Here is a 16,296-nt window from a genome sequence, read left to right as displayed (position 1 = left end):
AGAGTTGGATGAAAAACTAATTGTGGCAGTCTTTCAGACAAGTTGGCTGGGTTGGGTTTTTTTGACAGTGTAGCTTGATATCCTTTGACCACCAAGAGATGATACTGGAAGCAGGAAGATAAGATGCCTTATTCTTTATTTGGATTTGAAGCAGAGCCATAACAAAGGCAGTCCTTGCTTTCAACAGCAGCAGATAGGGAATGCGTTTTGGTCATGCAGTTGGGCCTTAGTTTGCTGCTCCCCTTCAGCTGTAAAGAGCTGCTTCTACTGGATTATATTAAGGTGGCGTTTCTTGTGTTTGGTACTCTGCTGCAATGTGTGGTTGATTTATGTGTCTTAAAGGTGGGGGTTTTTCTTCTTGTTTGGGTGCTGATTCAGGTAGGCTGGCTCTTGATGCATTTCAAAACTTTGGGGCTGAAATGATGCTTTTGTCACTTATCAGTTCCTCTTCCTCCTTGGATGTGAGTTTAAAGATGCAGCTCTTTCCAGCTGGACTACAAGATATGAGCTTTATTTTAAACTGGTTGGAGTCCTCTGTATTTGAAGTAGGGTATCTTTCTGTAATGCATATGACATACTCCTTTTATAAATAGTGTGTTTATAATCACTATTTTCTGTAATAGATTATTAAGACTAATTATTTTAACTTTGCAGTTTCTTGTCTGTAATACAGGGAAGTATGGTTGCTGTATCTTTCATATCAGAAAGATGCACTCGCAGCTTTGGGAGACAGCAGGATGGCTAGGTTCTTATCTAAAGAAGCTATGAGCAATGGCATATGGCTGATGATAACTTAATGGAAGTTGGATAAATAAAGGAAAAGCTCTGACATATCAGGGGAAAAGTCATTAGTGGACTTTTTCTGTATCCTGTTTTCTATTAGTCTGCACTAAACTGCTTTGAAAATCCTAGTGGGCTTTTCCTTTGGTCTTCAAATAACGGGTTCTCTCCTTATATTGAACACACTTGTTTATCTCAAGGGCTGAACTGTTTAGGTGCTTTTGATTTCTGTTTTGCATTTTTTTAATCTGCATTGGAATACAAACTTTTCTCACACTTTCCATAGACGTTTACATAATACTTTAGGAACATTAATGTGATTAAACAAAATTGAAAAGTGAAGCAAATTCCTTTATAAATGACACAAGATTTCAATACATGAATCTTTACATGGATATTTATGTATATGATGAGATATGATCAATACCCTTGTGCCATCATTAGAAAACAAATTGTGGGAGAGATTGTAGCGAGTTTTATAATGGTATCCAAGCTTTCCATATCTATCAACATTGTTTGCATGCAATTAAATCTGTCTCATTAAAGTTGCGTTTAATGCTTTTTACTTTCTTTCTGTGTTTAAATGCTTAAATCTCCAAAAGAAGAGGAAAATGTCTCTAGTGGATTGGTAAAATGGGCCTTGGACTATTTTCATGAACAAGATGAGATAGAAGTTGTTTTACAGACAGTATGTTGAGGACAAAAATTGGGGACTTGCAATAAATGCAAAGAAAGAAATGCCAAAGGTATTGGTCATAGCTGGTCTCAGCTGTGAGTTCCTGTTGCTCGGGGCAGAATGCTCTTAAGTATTTAACATTGTCTTGTTGGTAGGTGTGTGGAGTTCAAGTGATCCAGCCCAACTCCCTATGTGAAACTACTATTGCTTTAAAGCTAAAGAAAATATGTGAAAGTTTAGAATTGTGCTATAACTTGGGGGGATCCCTTACAGAGGGAAATGGGATATGCATAAGGGAAACAAATCTAATACTGAGGGCGAGTTGCATCCATTTCAGTGCTGCTGGGTTGGTATCGTAAAGGCCAGGCAAAACAAAAGTGAATTTTTAGTTATGTACTTCAGTCTTTTGAAATAAACCTTACATTTGGAGTGTTTTAAACCATGGATGAATGTCTCTGTCAGGGTCAGAGTGAAAGGGGATGAAATATCGCGCTGATGTTCACGGTCTGCTCGGAAAACAGGAAGTTAGTGATTTAAAGCTACTCTGGCTCCTGTTATTTGATCCAGTGGGTGCAGATCAGCTCGCTGATTCACTTCTCCACTGGCTTCATGTCTGACCTTTTGAAGGAGATGCAATTCCAACTCAGTTCTTGGGTGATCTAATCCACCTCCCCCAATCGCCGAAGCACAGTCTAGAGTTGTTCTGCTCAGATTCTAATCCCTGCACACATTGTGATCTTGGAACAGAGTTTATAGAAAGTTTAGATACTGTGCTGTAAACTCCTCTTACAGTTGTTTCTGCTACTGAGAACATGCAGGGAAAAAAGGAACTGCCATCAGTGTATTCTTCCAATGTACTTTTCTGTCCTTTGATAGATGTGAGAACTATTGATGCCATAATTATAAGGGGAAAAGCTATTTGCACTTAAAACAAGCGTGGATGGGCTAATTAAATTATCTGCAAGGTATTGGGTAGGTCAGCATGAAGTGCTGATTTTCAGTAGGTTGAGTAATGCTGTGTCTTTCCATTTGCATCCTGGAGGACAAGTGGATCTATCTAAAAGCTGGATCCAGCTGCAAGGAAATCAGGTGATTCTTCAAGCTCTGTGAGCGCAGGCAGCATGTGGAGCTTGGGGACTGCACAGATAATGTGCTTTGGGGGTGTGGGCAGAAGCTTTACTTCATATGATTCTGCAGACTATTTTTTTTTAATTGGAATGCTCTTTTCTTAGAGATTTAGTCAGGGTTCAAGATTTTTCTTGGATTGAAAACTGAGGGCCATCATAGCTATGAACAGGAGCCATCATCCTGTCAAAGCCTCATGTAATGCTGGAAAATACTCCTGTATCAATACTCCACTGCAGTTTCTCCTGCACATAGGCATTACTGCAAGCTGTTGTAATGGAAAGCAATGCTTTAGGACTGTGTGCTCTTTTTAATGTAGTTTAACTCTGACAAGTGTGGAAGAACACAGCTGGTATTGTGATAGAAGCCAGCCTGGTATGTTGTGGTTGAGAGCTGAAAATCTCATTGAAAAAAGTTCAGTCACACAAAGTGGAAATTTTAAATGTACTTGTTAAATAACGATCAGAAGAAGAATTATGGGCTTTTTAGAAACTGGAATTGTTAATGATAAAGTCTTTGGTTTGTGGCTCTAAGTTGGAACCTTTGGTGCATCTTCCAGTTCTGTGTAAGGAATCTTCCATCCCTGTGGCTCCCCAGTTCTTGTCACTTTATTCACCCTGTGACTATTGTTATTCTGAATAGGGAATTTTATTAACATTTCATTAGCACCAACATGTGGAAGAACTTTTTCACAGTGAGGGTGACAGAGCCCTGGGACAGGCTGCCCAGGAAGGTTGTGGAGTCTCCATCTCCGGAGATATTCAAGACCCATCTGGACGCCTATCTGTGCAATATGAGCTAGGGACCCTGCTTTGGCAGGGGGGCTGGACCCAATGATCTCTCCAGGTCCCTTCCAACCCCCTATGATTCTGTGAACATTCTAAAACCTGGAAGATGGAAGACTTGCTGCCAGTATTATTACATATGAAATCACAGAAGTCTTTCAAACCCCCATGGTTTGGGCTGCTACTTTTCATGTGACAATTTCAGTCCTGCAGTGCTTTGTTTATTTCTTTGAACACTTACATTTAAAAAACCTTCTTTGTTTAAGTTCTTAAACCTTATTTGTATCACAACTGTTGCAACTACAGCAGTGATTGAAGCTGGAGAGGGAGGGCTAGGTTATAGTAGATGAAAGTGAAAAGGGTTTGATTCCAGCCTTCAAAGGTATAATGTTGGAAGGGAATAGGCAGGTAACGCTGAGTGGCTTCTCTTCAATCCATCCAGGTATGTTGTACTGTCTAGGAGATGTGGCTAATGGGATCGTGAGTATATATCTGAGTACAAAAACGCTTGAAACTGAAATCCTGGGGAGTATTTAGAGTGGCTATTTAATGGTTAAAATCATACCAAGCTCTTTTGGTCCAGGCTTTTTAGTGAGGGGTTTTCCTCTTACATGAACATACCTCTTGATCTCCTTTCTCATAATATTCCATGGTTCTCCAAGAATCCACAAGCATTGATATAGCATTTAATTTAAAAAAAATATTGCAGTAATATCTTTGTGTCATCTGAAGGAGGCAATTTCTTTTGTTTTTTGTTAGTAGCCAGAGATTCAGGGTATCCAAACAATGTTTGTAGGCTACTGTTACTTGTGCCTTTATGATTCAAAGAGTACAGGGTTTTGTTTTCTGGAAGCCTTGCAGCTGCAACATTTTTTCCCATTTTTCAGTCAGCTTTCTATATATTGCCTGCAATCATTTTTTGCTGACTTATTTGGAGAGGTCTTTATATCCCAGTTAGTGAAGGTTTTAGTTCAGCCAGTGGACTTTTCATCATCTTCTCTATTTTGATCTAAGTTTTAGCAATTTGTTCCACTGAGTTTTTCTTTAGCCATCTTAGAATTGCATAGCTTGGTGATGTTGGGAATAGGCATGCAAAGTCTTGTCTGAAGCCAACCCTTGTAGCCTTTGAATAGGGCAGCAGCCTTTGTGGAAAAGGAAAAGGTGAATACCATAGTTCTGTTCCTGCTTAATGCATTGCATTCAGGGTGCAGGGAGAAAGCTGATGTTTTCAGTATTTACTTTTGTGAGTAAATAATTCTGTGCTTAAAACTAATAAAGCTATCTTCTCTAAAGTGTCATCTGACCTAAACAGGGGCTGTAGGCTGTGGCATATACTGAGGATGAAGCCCCTGGCTGCTGAGGCCAGTCCTTTGGTTTGGGATTCTCTACATAAGTGCTTTTGTGTGTTTTTGTTTCTTTTGGGAGGTAGAATATAAATGGGGTAGCCCAGGGTTAGCAGATAGGCTACGAAGGGGCATGCAGTGGTTGAACATTGATTTGAGAACAGTTCCAGCTGAGGAGGATGCTAATGGCTTGATTGAGCATTGCACAGTAGTATTGGTCCTGAACCTTTTGGATAGCAGAGGAATTGGGGCTAAGGAAAAGGAGAAGAAGAGATTTTGCTGAGAGTTGTGATCTATTCTAGCAGCATTGTTCTCTATGTATTCATGTATAGTACAGTCTATTTTATATTGATAAACACTAAAGAAATGACCTCTGGATTGGGGCATTCCCATGGGGAGTTCAGATCATGGATCTGAATTTTGAGGTTTCAGTCCTTCAAAAATGTTGTGTGTAACTTTTTTCTGCACTGAGGACTCTTGACCAGAGTTTATTTATTTTTTTATTTTATTTATTTATTAATATTTATTTAGGAGTTAAATAGGTTTTTATTGCCAAAAATATTATTTCAAAGGGACTTCAGGCAGAGTGTGGTTACTTGTGTCCAAGCTGCACTTTTTCTTTGATAGTCCTAGCAGGTGGAACACCGTATTTTTGTGCCAGTAATGCTAGCCATAGATTTATGAACATTCAAATTTTTGCAGGATAGCTTTGATGACTTATTAAAATGTGGTATGTCAGACCAGGAGATGGTAGATTTTTGTATTACTAATTATTTTGCAGTGATAGTTTACAAGATTTCATGTGCTCTGTGAGCAAATAGGAAAGGGTTTTGGTCTGAATATTTGACACTTGAATTCAACCAAGCCAAAGTGTATGGAATGGTTTTCATAGGACAGGGAGAACAGTCATGTAAGTGCATGGATGGGTGTCAGTGCTGCACTTCTGATGGCGAGCAAGGTGATTTGTGGTTTGGTGTTTGATATACTTGTGTGCAATTAACTGCCACTTTTTTCCTGTTTCATCACTAGGTGACAAAGAAAGTCAAGTCCATGCAGATGTTCCATACTCCTGTGACTTACGCTATGCAGGGCGACAGAGTAGGTATCTGTGTAACCCAGTTTGATCCCAAACTGCTGGAACGAGGGCTGATTTGCACCCCAGAATCACTTCACACCATCCATGCTGCAATCATCTCCCTGAAGAAAATCCAGTATTTTCGAGGAGCTCTTCAGACCAAGGCCAAGTTTCATATCACTGTTGGTCACGAAACAGTTATGGGAAGAGTGATGTTCTTCAGTCCAGCTCCTGCTGACTTCAATGAAGACATTAAAGAAAATGCTTTTGATTTTGATAAAGATTATCTTTATCAAGAGGAATATTTGTCCAAGGACTCAAATTCTTCAGAGGAAAACAAAGAAAATGACCAGGCAGAAGTCCAGATACCAAGACAACAGTGGGCTCTGCTGGAGTTTGAAAAACCAGTCACTTGTCCTAAACTGTGCCTCGTGATCGGCTCCAAGCTGGACACAGATATTCACACGAATACCTGCAGGCTGGCGTTCCACGGGGTGCTGCTCCAAGGCATGGAAGACAAGAACTACATGGAGACTTTCCTTCCAAAGCTGAAAGTGTACAAACTGAAGCATAAAGAAGGACAAGTGGAAAGGGTAAGCTGTCTCTAATTCTATGTGTGGGAAGGGGAAACGTTTGTTCTGTGTGTGACTAGGTGTATCAGTGAGCCACAGACCTTTCACTGTTATGTTCCTGAGTCCTTATACATGTTTTTAGTGTGTGTACCTAGTGTTACATCTTGCCTGCTTGCAAACAGTCAGAAATTACTGCTTAGAAGTGACTAGTTTGAGTTCAATGTGGTGTTGAGTAATTTCATGCAGATTTTTTGATTGATCCTTTTGATGTCTATCTGTGCTCTGTTCTTCCTGCAAGCTTGCTTTGTGTGCCTTCCAAAGTGGCCTCTGTTCCCTCCCTGGCTGACACAACTTCCACCTTTCCATTGATGCACTCCACACAAATATTCTGCAGTACGCTGAAAATACAAAGACAGTGTGAAACAAATAGAAAGTAACATTAGTTTAAATAACAAAAACCTATTAATTCTTCTATGTGTCCTCACATTTTCTTAAATAAGAACCTTAATTATTAATGTTATTTTTGGTAGGCAAAAAGAATCGCATATACAATGCCTTAGGGAGTGATAGCATGCTGAAGTTGGGATCAAGCTCATTACATGGGGAACTGGGAGCCTTGATTAATGCACGGTATTCCCATGTTGCACAGGTGCCAATCTGCAGTAGAGTTTATACTTGACTGAGTTTATACTTGAGTTTATACCTTACTGCTGTAGAAAACAGATGTGTTCTGGAGGAGTTAGCATCTAGAGTAAACCCTGGAGTTTTTACGGATCTTGGTGGTGGTTACCTTTCACTGAGCAGTGGAGAACCATTTGTTTATACATTCCATAGTAGAATTTTCCATAATGAATGGTTTAGGTGGGGATGTGTAATATAGAAATAACTTGTTTACCCTGAGGTGAACAGAGCTGATGCTTCAGCAAATGTTTACTTGATGTATCAGTGCAATGGGGATTTTATTAACTTTTGGGTAAAAAACCCCATTAATTTTTATTTTCCTAATGCAGAAGCTGATTGTTTGAAGAAACCCTTTAGTGTTCTTAGTTCTTTCCAAAATTCCACAAAGCTTTGTCAAGTACTACATAATACCTCTCCTTATGTTACTGTAAGACACTAAACACTTAGCATACCTTACTGTGTTTGCAATTTATAATGCAGACTTCTTGAATAACTTTTGGGTTATTTGCTTTACTAATTTAAATAGTGTAGAAAAACAACAAACAAACAAATAAGAAAGATCCCTCTCAGGGCATTGCTTTGAGTTAGTGAGATGTTTTCCTTAAATTCATCATAACAAATGGGAATTTCATCATAACAAATGGGAAATTCATATTTTCCCCTTTTCTGTGAAGTTTTTGTGTTGCTGTTTTAGCTTGAATTTTTAAAAAATAAATCAAAACTCTGCTTTGAATTTCTCCTGCTGGCTCTGGAGAACGCCTTTTTGAAAGGATTGTGGACCTGTTGATGGTTTGGATGCTGGTTTTGTCAATAGGATGGCAGGCAGGTAGGAGGAGATCTGTAGCTTGCTGAAAAGATTGTCTCTATTAATACAGGTTATATGGGGCACACAAACTCAGCAGTTGCTCTTCAAAATTCGGGTAGCAGGTGTATTTTCCTTCGTTTGAAATGGCCGGGTCTCTCTCTTCCTGGCTGATGGTGATGCTGAACTAGGACAATAGATCTGAAGTGTTCCACCCTCTAAAGCTGCTGAGAAGCTTAGACCAAATGTATGTGTCTGGATACCAGTTCTTGGGATGCTCTAGGGCTATCAGAACTGAGGAAACTTCTGCCTTTATATTTGCTGAAAATGTACTTGCTTGTGCATGGCCTGTGCTGCTACTATCCAGTGAGAGCTGGCTTACCAACTCCTCCTGTTCTCCTATTCCAACAGCTACAGAGAAACCAAAGTTTGTGTGACCCATGGAGACATGTGCTGCTGGTGTTTTGTTCAGCTGAAATGAGCTGCTCTCAGATCCTTCCTATTTCTGCTCCCCATGCGTGGCACTAGTGTGCAGGAGTGCAAAGCTTGCAGGTGCCAGTGGTATGGGTGCAGGTCGGGTGAACAGTTTGCTGTTTGCCTCTGTCGTGTGTTGCTTTTAGTGTTGTTTTCAAATCCTTCACCACTTTACATAGTCTGCTATTGATTTTTACTGTGTGAATAATGTTAGCCATATTATACATATTTTCTTTCCTGGACCAGAAAATAACCAGTGAGAGTTACTGAACATTTGACCAGTAGAGTCATTTTTAGGCTGATATTAGTGAACTGTTTCAATGCCTTGTGATGCTTTTTAGCATATAATGCTGTGAGTTTTATTATTTTACCCTGCCTTCAGCTGTCACTCGCTATGCCCTATGTATGGGCACTTGCTGTACCAACTCTAATTGGCCCTGTAAAGCAGCAGTTGCCATTGGCTATCCTGCCTGCAGGTTAAGGTTGTTCTCAGTCTGCCTCCTGTTGTACTGTGGATATTTGGCTTTTTCCCTGGTGTGTGCCAAAGGGATGGAGTAAACGTTGTAAGAAAAGCTCATGATGTAAAGTCACAGGGACTTGGGAGAGCTGGTGGGAAGAGGATTGTGCTGGTCACAAAGGACCTGCTGGGGAAGCACTGGCTGAGGTGGGTGCTGTTAAGTCTGTGCTGTCGCAGAGCAGAGTGTGGCAGGAACAATGGGTGGTACAGGCGCTTATTTTAGTACACAGAGTCGCTAGCTCATAGAAAGTCTGATTCAGCTGGTCCCACCCTGCTGCTGATGGATGGCTGGAGATTAGGATCACTGAATTCAGGGTGTCTATTCTTGGCACTGATACAGGAAAGTTTCTTTCTCTGTTGAGCAAGGAAGCTCCCCCCTCTTCACCTTCCCTGGGGAGGCATAACAAAATAATAATAATTAAAAAATACACATTACCTTCATGAGAAGTGAACTTTTCCTCCAGGGAATGCTGCTGGGGAAAATTAGCTTCATAGCTTCCTGAAAGGCTGGGCGAGTGGGAGGCAGGGGCACGTAACTCCTTCCCAGGTTGAGCACGGAGTGGGAACACGCTCTCAGAACCAGGCTGTAGGAGGAATTCAGTCGTACCCGTCTGTAAAGCGCTACAGCTAATCTGATGTGGGCTCTCCCAAGACCCCCCACTTGCTGCTAGAATTAAAATAAATTCCCTGCAGTTTAACTAAGAGTTTACCCAGGAGAAATCAGGCATTTATGGTTTGGCTTTTTGTTCCTGTTTTGATTAATTTCAGAGCACTGATGGAATAGTAAGAATTGTAAATTCATTTAAGTTTCAGCATCACAGCACTTTCTTTTGTGCCTCCAGTGCATGGCACCCTCTGGATTTTTAAGTTTATTCTTTTTAATAAAAGAAGAACATTTATTCTTAAAGATTTTTTTGGCATTCTAAGAGCAAGTGTGACACTTTTCCTGTTTCAGATAGAAATCAAATCTATGAACTGGATGACCAGTGTATTTTAACAAGGCAAAAATAAATCATCCTCAAACTAGCAAATGGTCTTGAATTAGTACATTATTGAAAAGTCACACTGGAGCTCCCTGCTTTTCTCATCTGCTCAGGTGATGGTAAACATTCTACAAAAATTCAAGTACCTTTGCACTTCTCTTGTAGTGCTCACTGTTTACTCTTGGTATGTTGCCTCTCTATTGCAAAGACTTGATTGGAGCACTGGGAGAGAAAGAACCAAAGTCTTACTAATCTTATTCACCAGGATCTTTGAATTTACTTGTCTGCAGCGTATCTTTGAGCCTCTTTTAACCTTGTTACTTACCTGCTGATTTCTTTTTTTCAGTATGTATTAGTGTGGTATCTGAGAAATTTGGCTTGAAAACATTTACCATCTGCTGCCTTGGTTTAGTTTCATCTTGGATGCTGCATAGTGCAGCAAACTTGCTTCTAACAAGGATGGAGCTTTTGGGGGGTCTACACTTGTATCTTGGTTACAAAAAAGTTGGCATGATTTGCACTGGAGTTAGAATTTTATCTGATGTTTTTGAATTTGAAAGTGTGCTGATGCTCCTGTTTTGCTTTAGACCAGATTTTGTTTGGGGTTAGAGTAAGTCTTCAGGGGTTAGTTTTAAGGAAAATCAAAATCTCCCATTCTGTCAGAATGAAGAGGACACTGGCAAAGGTTCATATTTGCTTAACGGGATGATTTACAGTTGATGTGAAAAACTAGACTGGCTCTTTATTACAGAGAGGACTTGAGATGGGAGAAGGTCTAGTGGAAGGAAGTTCCTGTCAAGAGCATCTTTCTGGCATGGTTATGTGGAGGCAGAGCCTATTGCCCTCTGGATACTTTATTTTTTGTAAAGCCTTGTTTGCCTGACAAAAGCCCTTTGGACAGGAGAAACAGGTAGGCTGGCAACAAGTGGCTTGCACTGATAAAAAGGTAAAAGCCCTGCTGAGATTGCCATTGTGAACCCCAGTGCTGCTTGAAGGGCTATGATGTGAGGATCTTGGTGAAAAGGAAAATGAAATGCTGTGAAGAAAGTTTATCCTTCTGAATTGATGTACAGTGGTAGCTGTGTAGCAGGTCAGCAGCCCCTAGAGTCAGACACAAGCAAATTATGAAGATAAACAGTAAGTGGTGACCGTGGTCTTGTGCTGCTGGAGACCAGCTGCTCATCAGTCAGCTCTTTGCAGTTTTGGGGACACACAGACTTGTATTAATTCTAACATCATCTCTGAAATACCTGCCTTGCCGAATTTCACCTCTATGCAGCATTGCAGGTGAAGTCCAGTCTGACTCATGAAGCAGTTCCTTGGTTCTTGGGATAAATCCTTTATATTTGTCACCCTATTTGCTCTTTGGCTTTCCTGGACATACAGGTTGAGTGCAATGAGTTTCAACTGAAAGGTGAACTGTAGAAGTGCATCATGCTTTCCTGCATGACTCAGATACTCTTCCCGTTTGGGAAGTGTTTGCACAAGCAGGATTTCTCTTAGGATGGTTACCACAGGGCCCTATTGTCAAGGATGCTCGTAAATCAGTAGCTCTGTGGCAGAAACAAAAGGAGAAGGAAAACTCTGCCTCACATAGTGCAAGCTGGGCCTTCTGCAGTTGCAAACTTGTGTAGTAAATATATTTGCCTCAGCTGTGATTGTTTCCCGTGTTAAGCATAGAACTCTTTCCTATTAGAATGGGCTGTCCTTGCTAAAGGTGCTTTCTCTGTGTTCCCCTGACAAAGAATTATTTCTCTGCATGTTTCAAAACTTGTAATGTCTTTTTCTCATTATTTGCCTTGCTCTTAGGCTTTGCTTACATGAGGGTAATCACGTTGCACATTTCTTCAGCAGTTTCATGTGCCATGGGATGTCCCAGTTTTATTCATGGCCACTCTGGTCCCAAGTGTTGTGGGTGGCTGTTGCTGGATAGGGAGTTTTCTTATTGAACTTGTTCTGGTGGGGACATCGTGTGGTTAGATGGCTAGGTTCTGAAAGATGGAAGAATTGCTTATTGCTTAATCACAACATGTTACCAATTGTTTGAATATTGGTGTTGTCTAACTATCCCCAAGGAGAAAAGTATTGTTGCAGGAGTACGATGTGAAAGCAGGGTAAGTGATCAAGATTTTAATCAGAGCATCTCTTCTGAAGCTTGAATGGAAGAGACAAAGCTTATCTTTCAGCATCTTTTAAATGTGTTGGGTGTTTTCTCTGTTACAGTAGGATAACAAGAGCTGTGTCAGAGTAAATGCATTACCTGAGTGGTCAAATAGAAGGTCCTTGTCACCAAATGGAAGGTCTTTGTCACCACTGCCTGACAGATCTTTCTGGCTTTTCAGAAGAAGGGATATTGTGGGGTTGAGGACTAGTAATATAACTGTGGGAAGTTTGAGAGAAAAGTCTTTAAATTTGTTGATGACCCAGACTATACTTAGTGGAGCGAGATGCTTATGAAAAGCAGCAGTTGTGAAAATAATGTTTTTAAGTCATCAGCTGTATTTTTCCAATTCCTTATGGCTTTTTAAGGGTGAAAACACAACAATGAGTTTACAGAGTGTGTCTAGCTCAGCCACACTGGGCCCTCAGACAAACTGCTGGAAGAGGGTACAAAGGAAGAAAACTGAATTCATCCATGAGTGGACAGGAACATCCAGTGTGGGCCAATGAGGGGATGAGACTGGACCCCTGGGAAGGTTGTCTTTGATTGGAGGGGCAGTAAGTTAGTATGGGAGTGTCAGTGTATTCCTGTCTAGAAAGATTCCTGAGAGGAAAAAAAAGGGTCATCCAGAGTAAAGGATCCTGTATGAACAACACTGGTACACTTTTCACAGAATCCTTTCCAGGTATCAGTAACACCAGAACTTGTTTTGTGGAGTTGTGCCCATGCACTGGGTTTAAATTACTTGCCACAGAAATATTGTTCCTTGAATTTTCTGTTGCATGGTTGCAGTGCTGCTGAAGGAAGAGAAGTACACTTTACCTGCTCAGATTCTTCCCTTTAGCTAGTTTTTAGATGATAAAGGATGTTCCATTTGCTTACTTAGGGCTAGTGTTTCATCTGGTATTTTCTTACAGTGGCAGTGCAGTTCCAACATGATAGCAAGTACATCATCCAGGCAGTGAGACTGAGTGACATGGGTGATGCAAGCACAAGATGAGTACCAAGACCAAACTGTGCTGTGAGAAGTGATTGAGCACTGTGCACAGGCAGTGACCTGGGCTGCCTGCAGAACCTGCTGTGGCAATAGCTGGAAGAAGTGGTGGATGTCACTCCATCTACTCTAAACATGTAGACGCCACGATTAATATTTTTCCTGCTTTGAAGTCTGCACATGAGTTTGTTTGGTTCTGCTTGGCTGCTGATGGTATGCTAAATACAGTAATAATACAGAGATGAAGGCAATCAGGTGAATAAAAGTGCACAGCACGCTCGGTAGTTAAAATGCACAGTAAAATAAGAATACAAAAGATACATACATTTATTGGCTCTTGTTTAGTTTTTGAGCAAAAGGGTTTTGAGTGGGGCAAGGGGAAAGGGAGAGCTGTGTGCTTGTTAAACAGAAATACCTTTTCTGTTAACCAGTACTGAGAAAACAGTGGAGATGTTGACTGACTGGCACCAGGTATGGATTAACGCAGTGGAATGAATTTGTCATAGAAGTGAACCAGCAAAGTCACAGAATCTGCCTGCTTACTCATATGAGAAGATTGGTATTTTGTTTGCTTGCTAAGAAAAGAATGGCTTGCTCACATGACTGGGTAGGAGAATTTTGCAAGGTTTGAGTAACACCTACGGTTATTATTTATTTTATTAAATTTAAAATGCAGACATGCTTTTGGGTCACACAAGTGTATGGACAGCTGGTCTTGATTTTTCTGAGGTTGTGTAAGAGTCACCTGTGGGGGAATCGGTTTGTCAGCAAGGCAACCAATACACCACTTTATTTATTGGATACAAAAATAAATTAAGAATGTTACTTAGGTTGCAAAAATCAAGCACTTGAAAGTTAGGAAATACCAGATTTACAGTTGCCTATGCAACATTAATTCTGTTCCCCTGTGCCCTTAATAAGGCAGCGTTCCTGTGAAAGTTTTTTGGATGTGGTCATTTAAAGGCTATATCATGGGGCATATCAAAGAGGGACAGGAATAAGGTTGTATGGACATCTGGCATTTCTTAACTTCTTAAGTGCCCGATTCTGCAACTTAAATAACTTAGGTTTTATATAAATGTAATTTCCTAGGTATTTTTAAAGCAAAAAGGTAAAGTGAAACTACACCTACATGTTATTGAAGTGTAACCATCTCTCTGCCCTGTACCTTCACTAAGATTTGAGTTACAATACTCATCAGTTCAGCACAGGCTTCTCTTGCTTGATACCACAAACCTTGTTAACCAAATAGCAGAAGGAAGCTGTTATCCAGGAGAGGTGATGGGCTGCTGGGCCTTGAGCAGAGGAGCCATGCGCTGAAGCTGGAAACCATTAGGGAGAGGACATACTGGGGGGTGTTTGTATATCCATGTGGTGCCTTGAGAAGGGGATGTGAGTCCAAGTCAAGAGTCAGTTTGCTTTTTCTTTGCATCAGTTGCATCAGGAGGCTTTCTGCAAGCCTGTCCTTGTTGCTTGCTTTACTTTCAGTGAGGCTTTTGTAAGCCTGCCTTCTCTGTGCCCCTCTGCCCTCCAAGGTATTTGTGGGCAGTTTCCTTTTGAAATAAACACTTGAGTTCCTGTCACTGGACTTGATGCAGTTATGTACCAGGTCTGTGTCCCGTTCCAAATAAAACGTGCCAAATCTCACTGATGTTTTCCTTTGGTTGAAGATCTCAGAACCTGAGACTGCCATAATTTAAAACACTTTCAAATGGCTGAACAAAGTGCCTGAGTGTCATGGAGATACCACCAGAGTCCTTCTGGCTGCCCAGAACTACAGCTGGGTGGGAGCCCACTCAACCGTGGCATCCTTCCTCTCCTCTCTGCATCCTTCTCACAAGCCCAGGTCAGGACTCCTGCATCTACAGCACTTCTGCCCTGCAGAACAGCCTTTTTTGTTTGTTTGTTTGTGCTTGGATAGTAAGCATTACAAAGCTTTTAAGCCTAATAGCATCTCAAGCCAGGGCCAACTGGTGTCGAGATGGAGGTCCTGGGCTGTACAGTATATAGTAACAGCTTGCAGCCTCCTCTCTTCCCTTTCTCCTAAACTTTATATAGAAGAGAAGAAAACTTGCACCATAAAGGTATATAATGAAGTTACAGTGCCCAGAGACCACAGATTGGGATGTATAGAGCTTTTAGAGTCTAAACTGGTCTGGTTATACAGTTCATACTCATTGTTCTGAGGTGATACTAATGGTTCCTTTTCCACTCCTGTACTCACTTTAACCGGATCATAGTGATGGCAAAATGCTCAGTAAAGGGAAGGGCGTTTATTGCTTGTTAGCAATTCTCAAATGTGCCTTTATTGAGAAGGGAAGAGAAAGGAAGATGGTTTTGGATACAAGAAACATATGCTGGGAGAGATGGGACAAACATCTGAAAACCAAGTCTAACGGGTATGCGGAGATGTCTGTGTGGTGGCGGCTTGCTCTCTGAAAACAGCAGTAATGAGACATGAAGTACTGATGGAGATAGGCTTTCTGTGTCTCTTCCTTGCTTCAGGATGGGAATTCAGAGAGATTTAGTTTGTTCTCTTGGAAGATGGTGAGAAGGTCCTTAGAGCCCAGCACACAACTGAAGGCTGCTGGTGCCAGAGGGAATTGCAGGAAGAAAAGCCTTCAGTACTTTTATGCTGATGCAAGGTCTTGGGGCAATGGCATGGCTGACCAGATAGTTCTTTCTTGGTACCAATTTGATTACCTGGATCTTAGTAACAAGCTGAAAGCTAGAACAGTCCCTGGAGAATTAAAAAAAAAAAGCTGGAAACCAAATGCTCTTGGCTCCTTTCTCCTTCACCCTTTTTGTGGCCTCATGCACCATCGTTTTCTCAGTGCTTCAAGCCACACTTTAAGAAAGAACAGGAATTTGCAGCCTCCAAAATATTCCCAGTTCTGACACAGAAATGGAAAGTGCTCACAACTCTTTTCTAGAAACGAATGAGCTGTCACTGATCATGATGAAGATGTCTCAAGTGTACTTTTTATAAAGCACAAAAAAGTAATAAAAATACTTTGTATTTTCAGCATTAGTCATAAGTTCTTTTTTGTTCTTTTTCCCCTCTTGTTTTGTCCTTTGGTTTCAATGGGCCATTTTTCAGAATGAGAGTAATCTTCAGTCCTGTTTTCATCATTTTTTGAAAAACACTTTATTTCTGTTTAAAACCATTTAATGTAAAATTATATGAGGAAAGGTTATTCTTTTTCTAATATTTAATATTCAGTGCTTTTACTTTCCATCTCAAAACTTTATTTCCTGACTCATTCCAGCACTGCTTTGTTTCCTCCTGCATGTTTCTGTTCTGATCCCCTTAGATGATGTTGTTTTC

The 16,296-nt window shown here is 40.7% G+C and overlaps 1 protein-coding gene across 1 annotated transcript in view; it reads left to right on the top strand.

The window, feature by feature from the left end:
* Nucleotides 1-16,296, top strand: part of EEFSEC (eukaryotic elongation factor, selenocysteine-tRNA specific) — a gene marked incomplete at its 5' end in the record, with an annotated part of 120,546 nt that overhangs the window by 61,570 nt on the left and 42,680 nt on the right. Inside the window, one exon of the mRNA XM_084269498.1 lies at nt 5,739-6,377. Within this exon, the coding sequence (XP_084125624.1) occupies nt 5,739-6,377 (639 nt within the window). The remainder of the gene's footprint in view (nt 1-5,738; nt 6,378-16,296) is intronic.

Source organism: Gallinula chloropus (genome assembly GCF_964237585.1).
Source record: "Gallinula chloropus genome assembly, chromosome: 12".
Taxonomy (NCBI): Eukaryota; Metazoa; Chordata; class Aves; order Gruiformes; family Rallidae; genus Gallinula; species Gallinula chloropus.
This window is presented reverse-complemented; position numbering and strand designations above follow the sequence as displayed.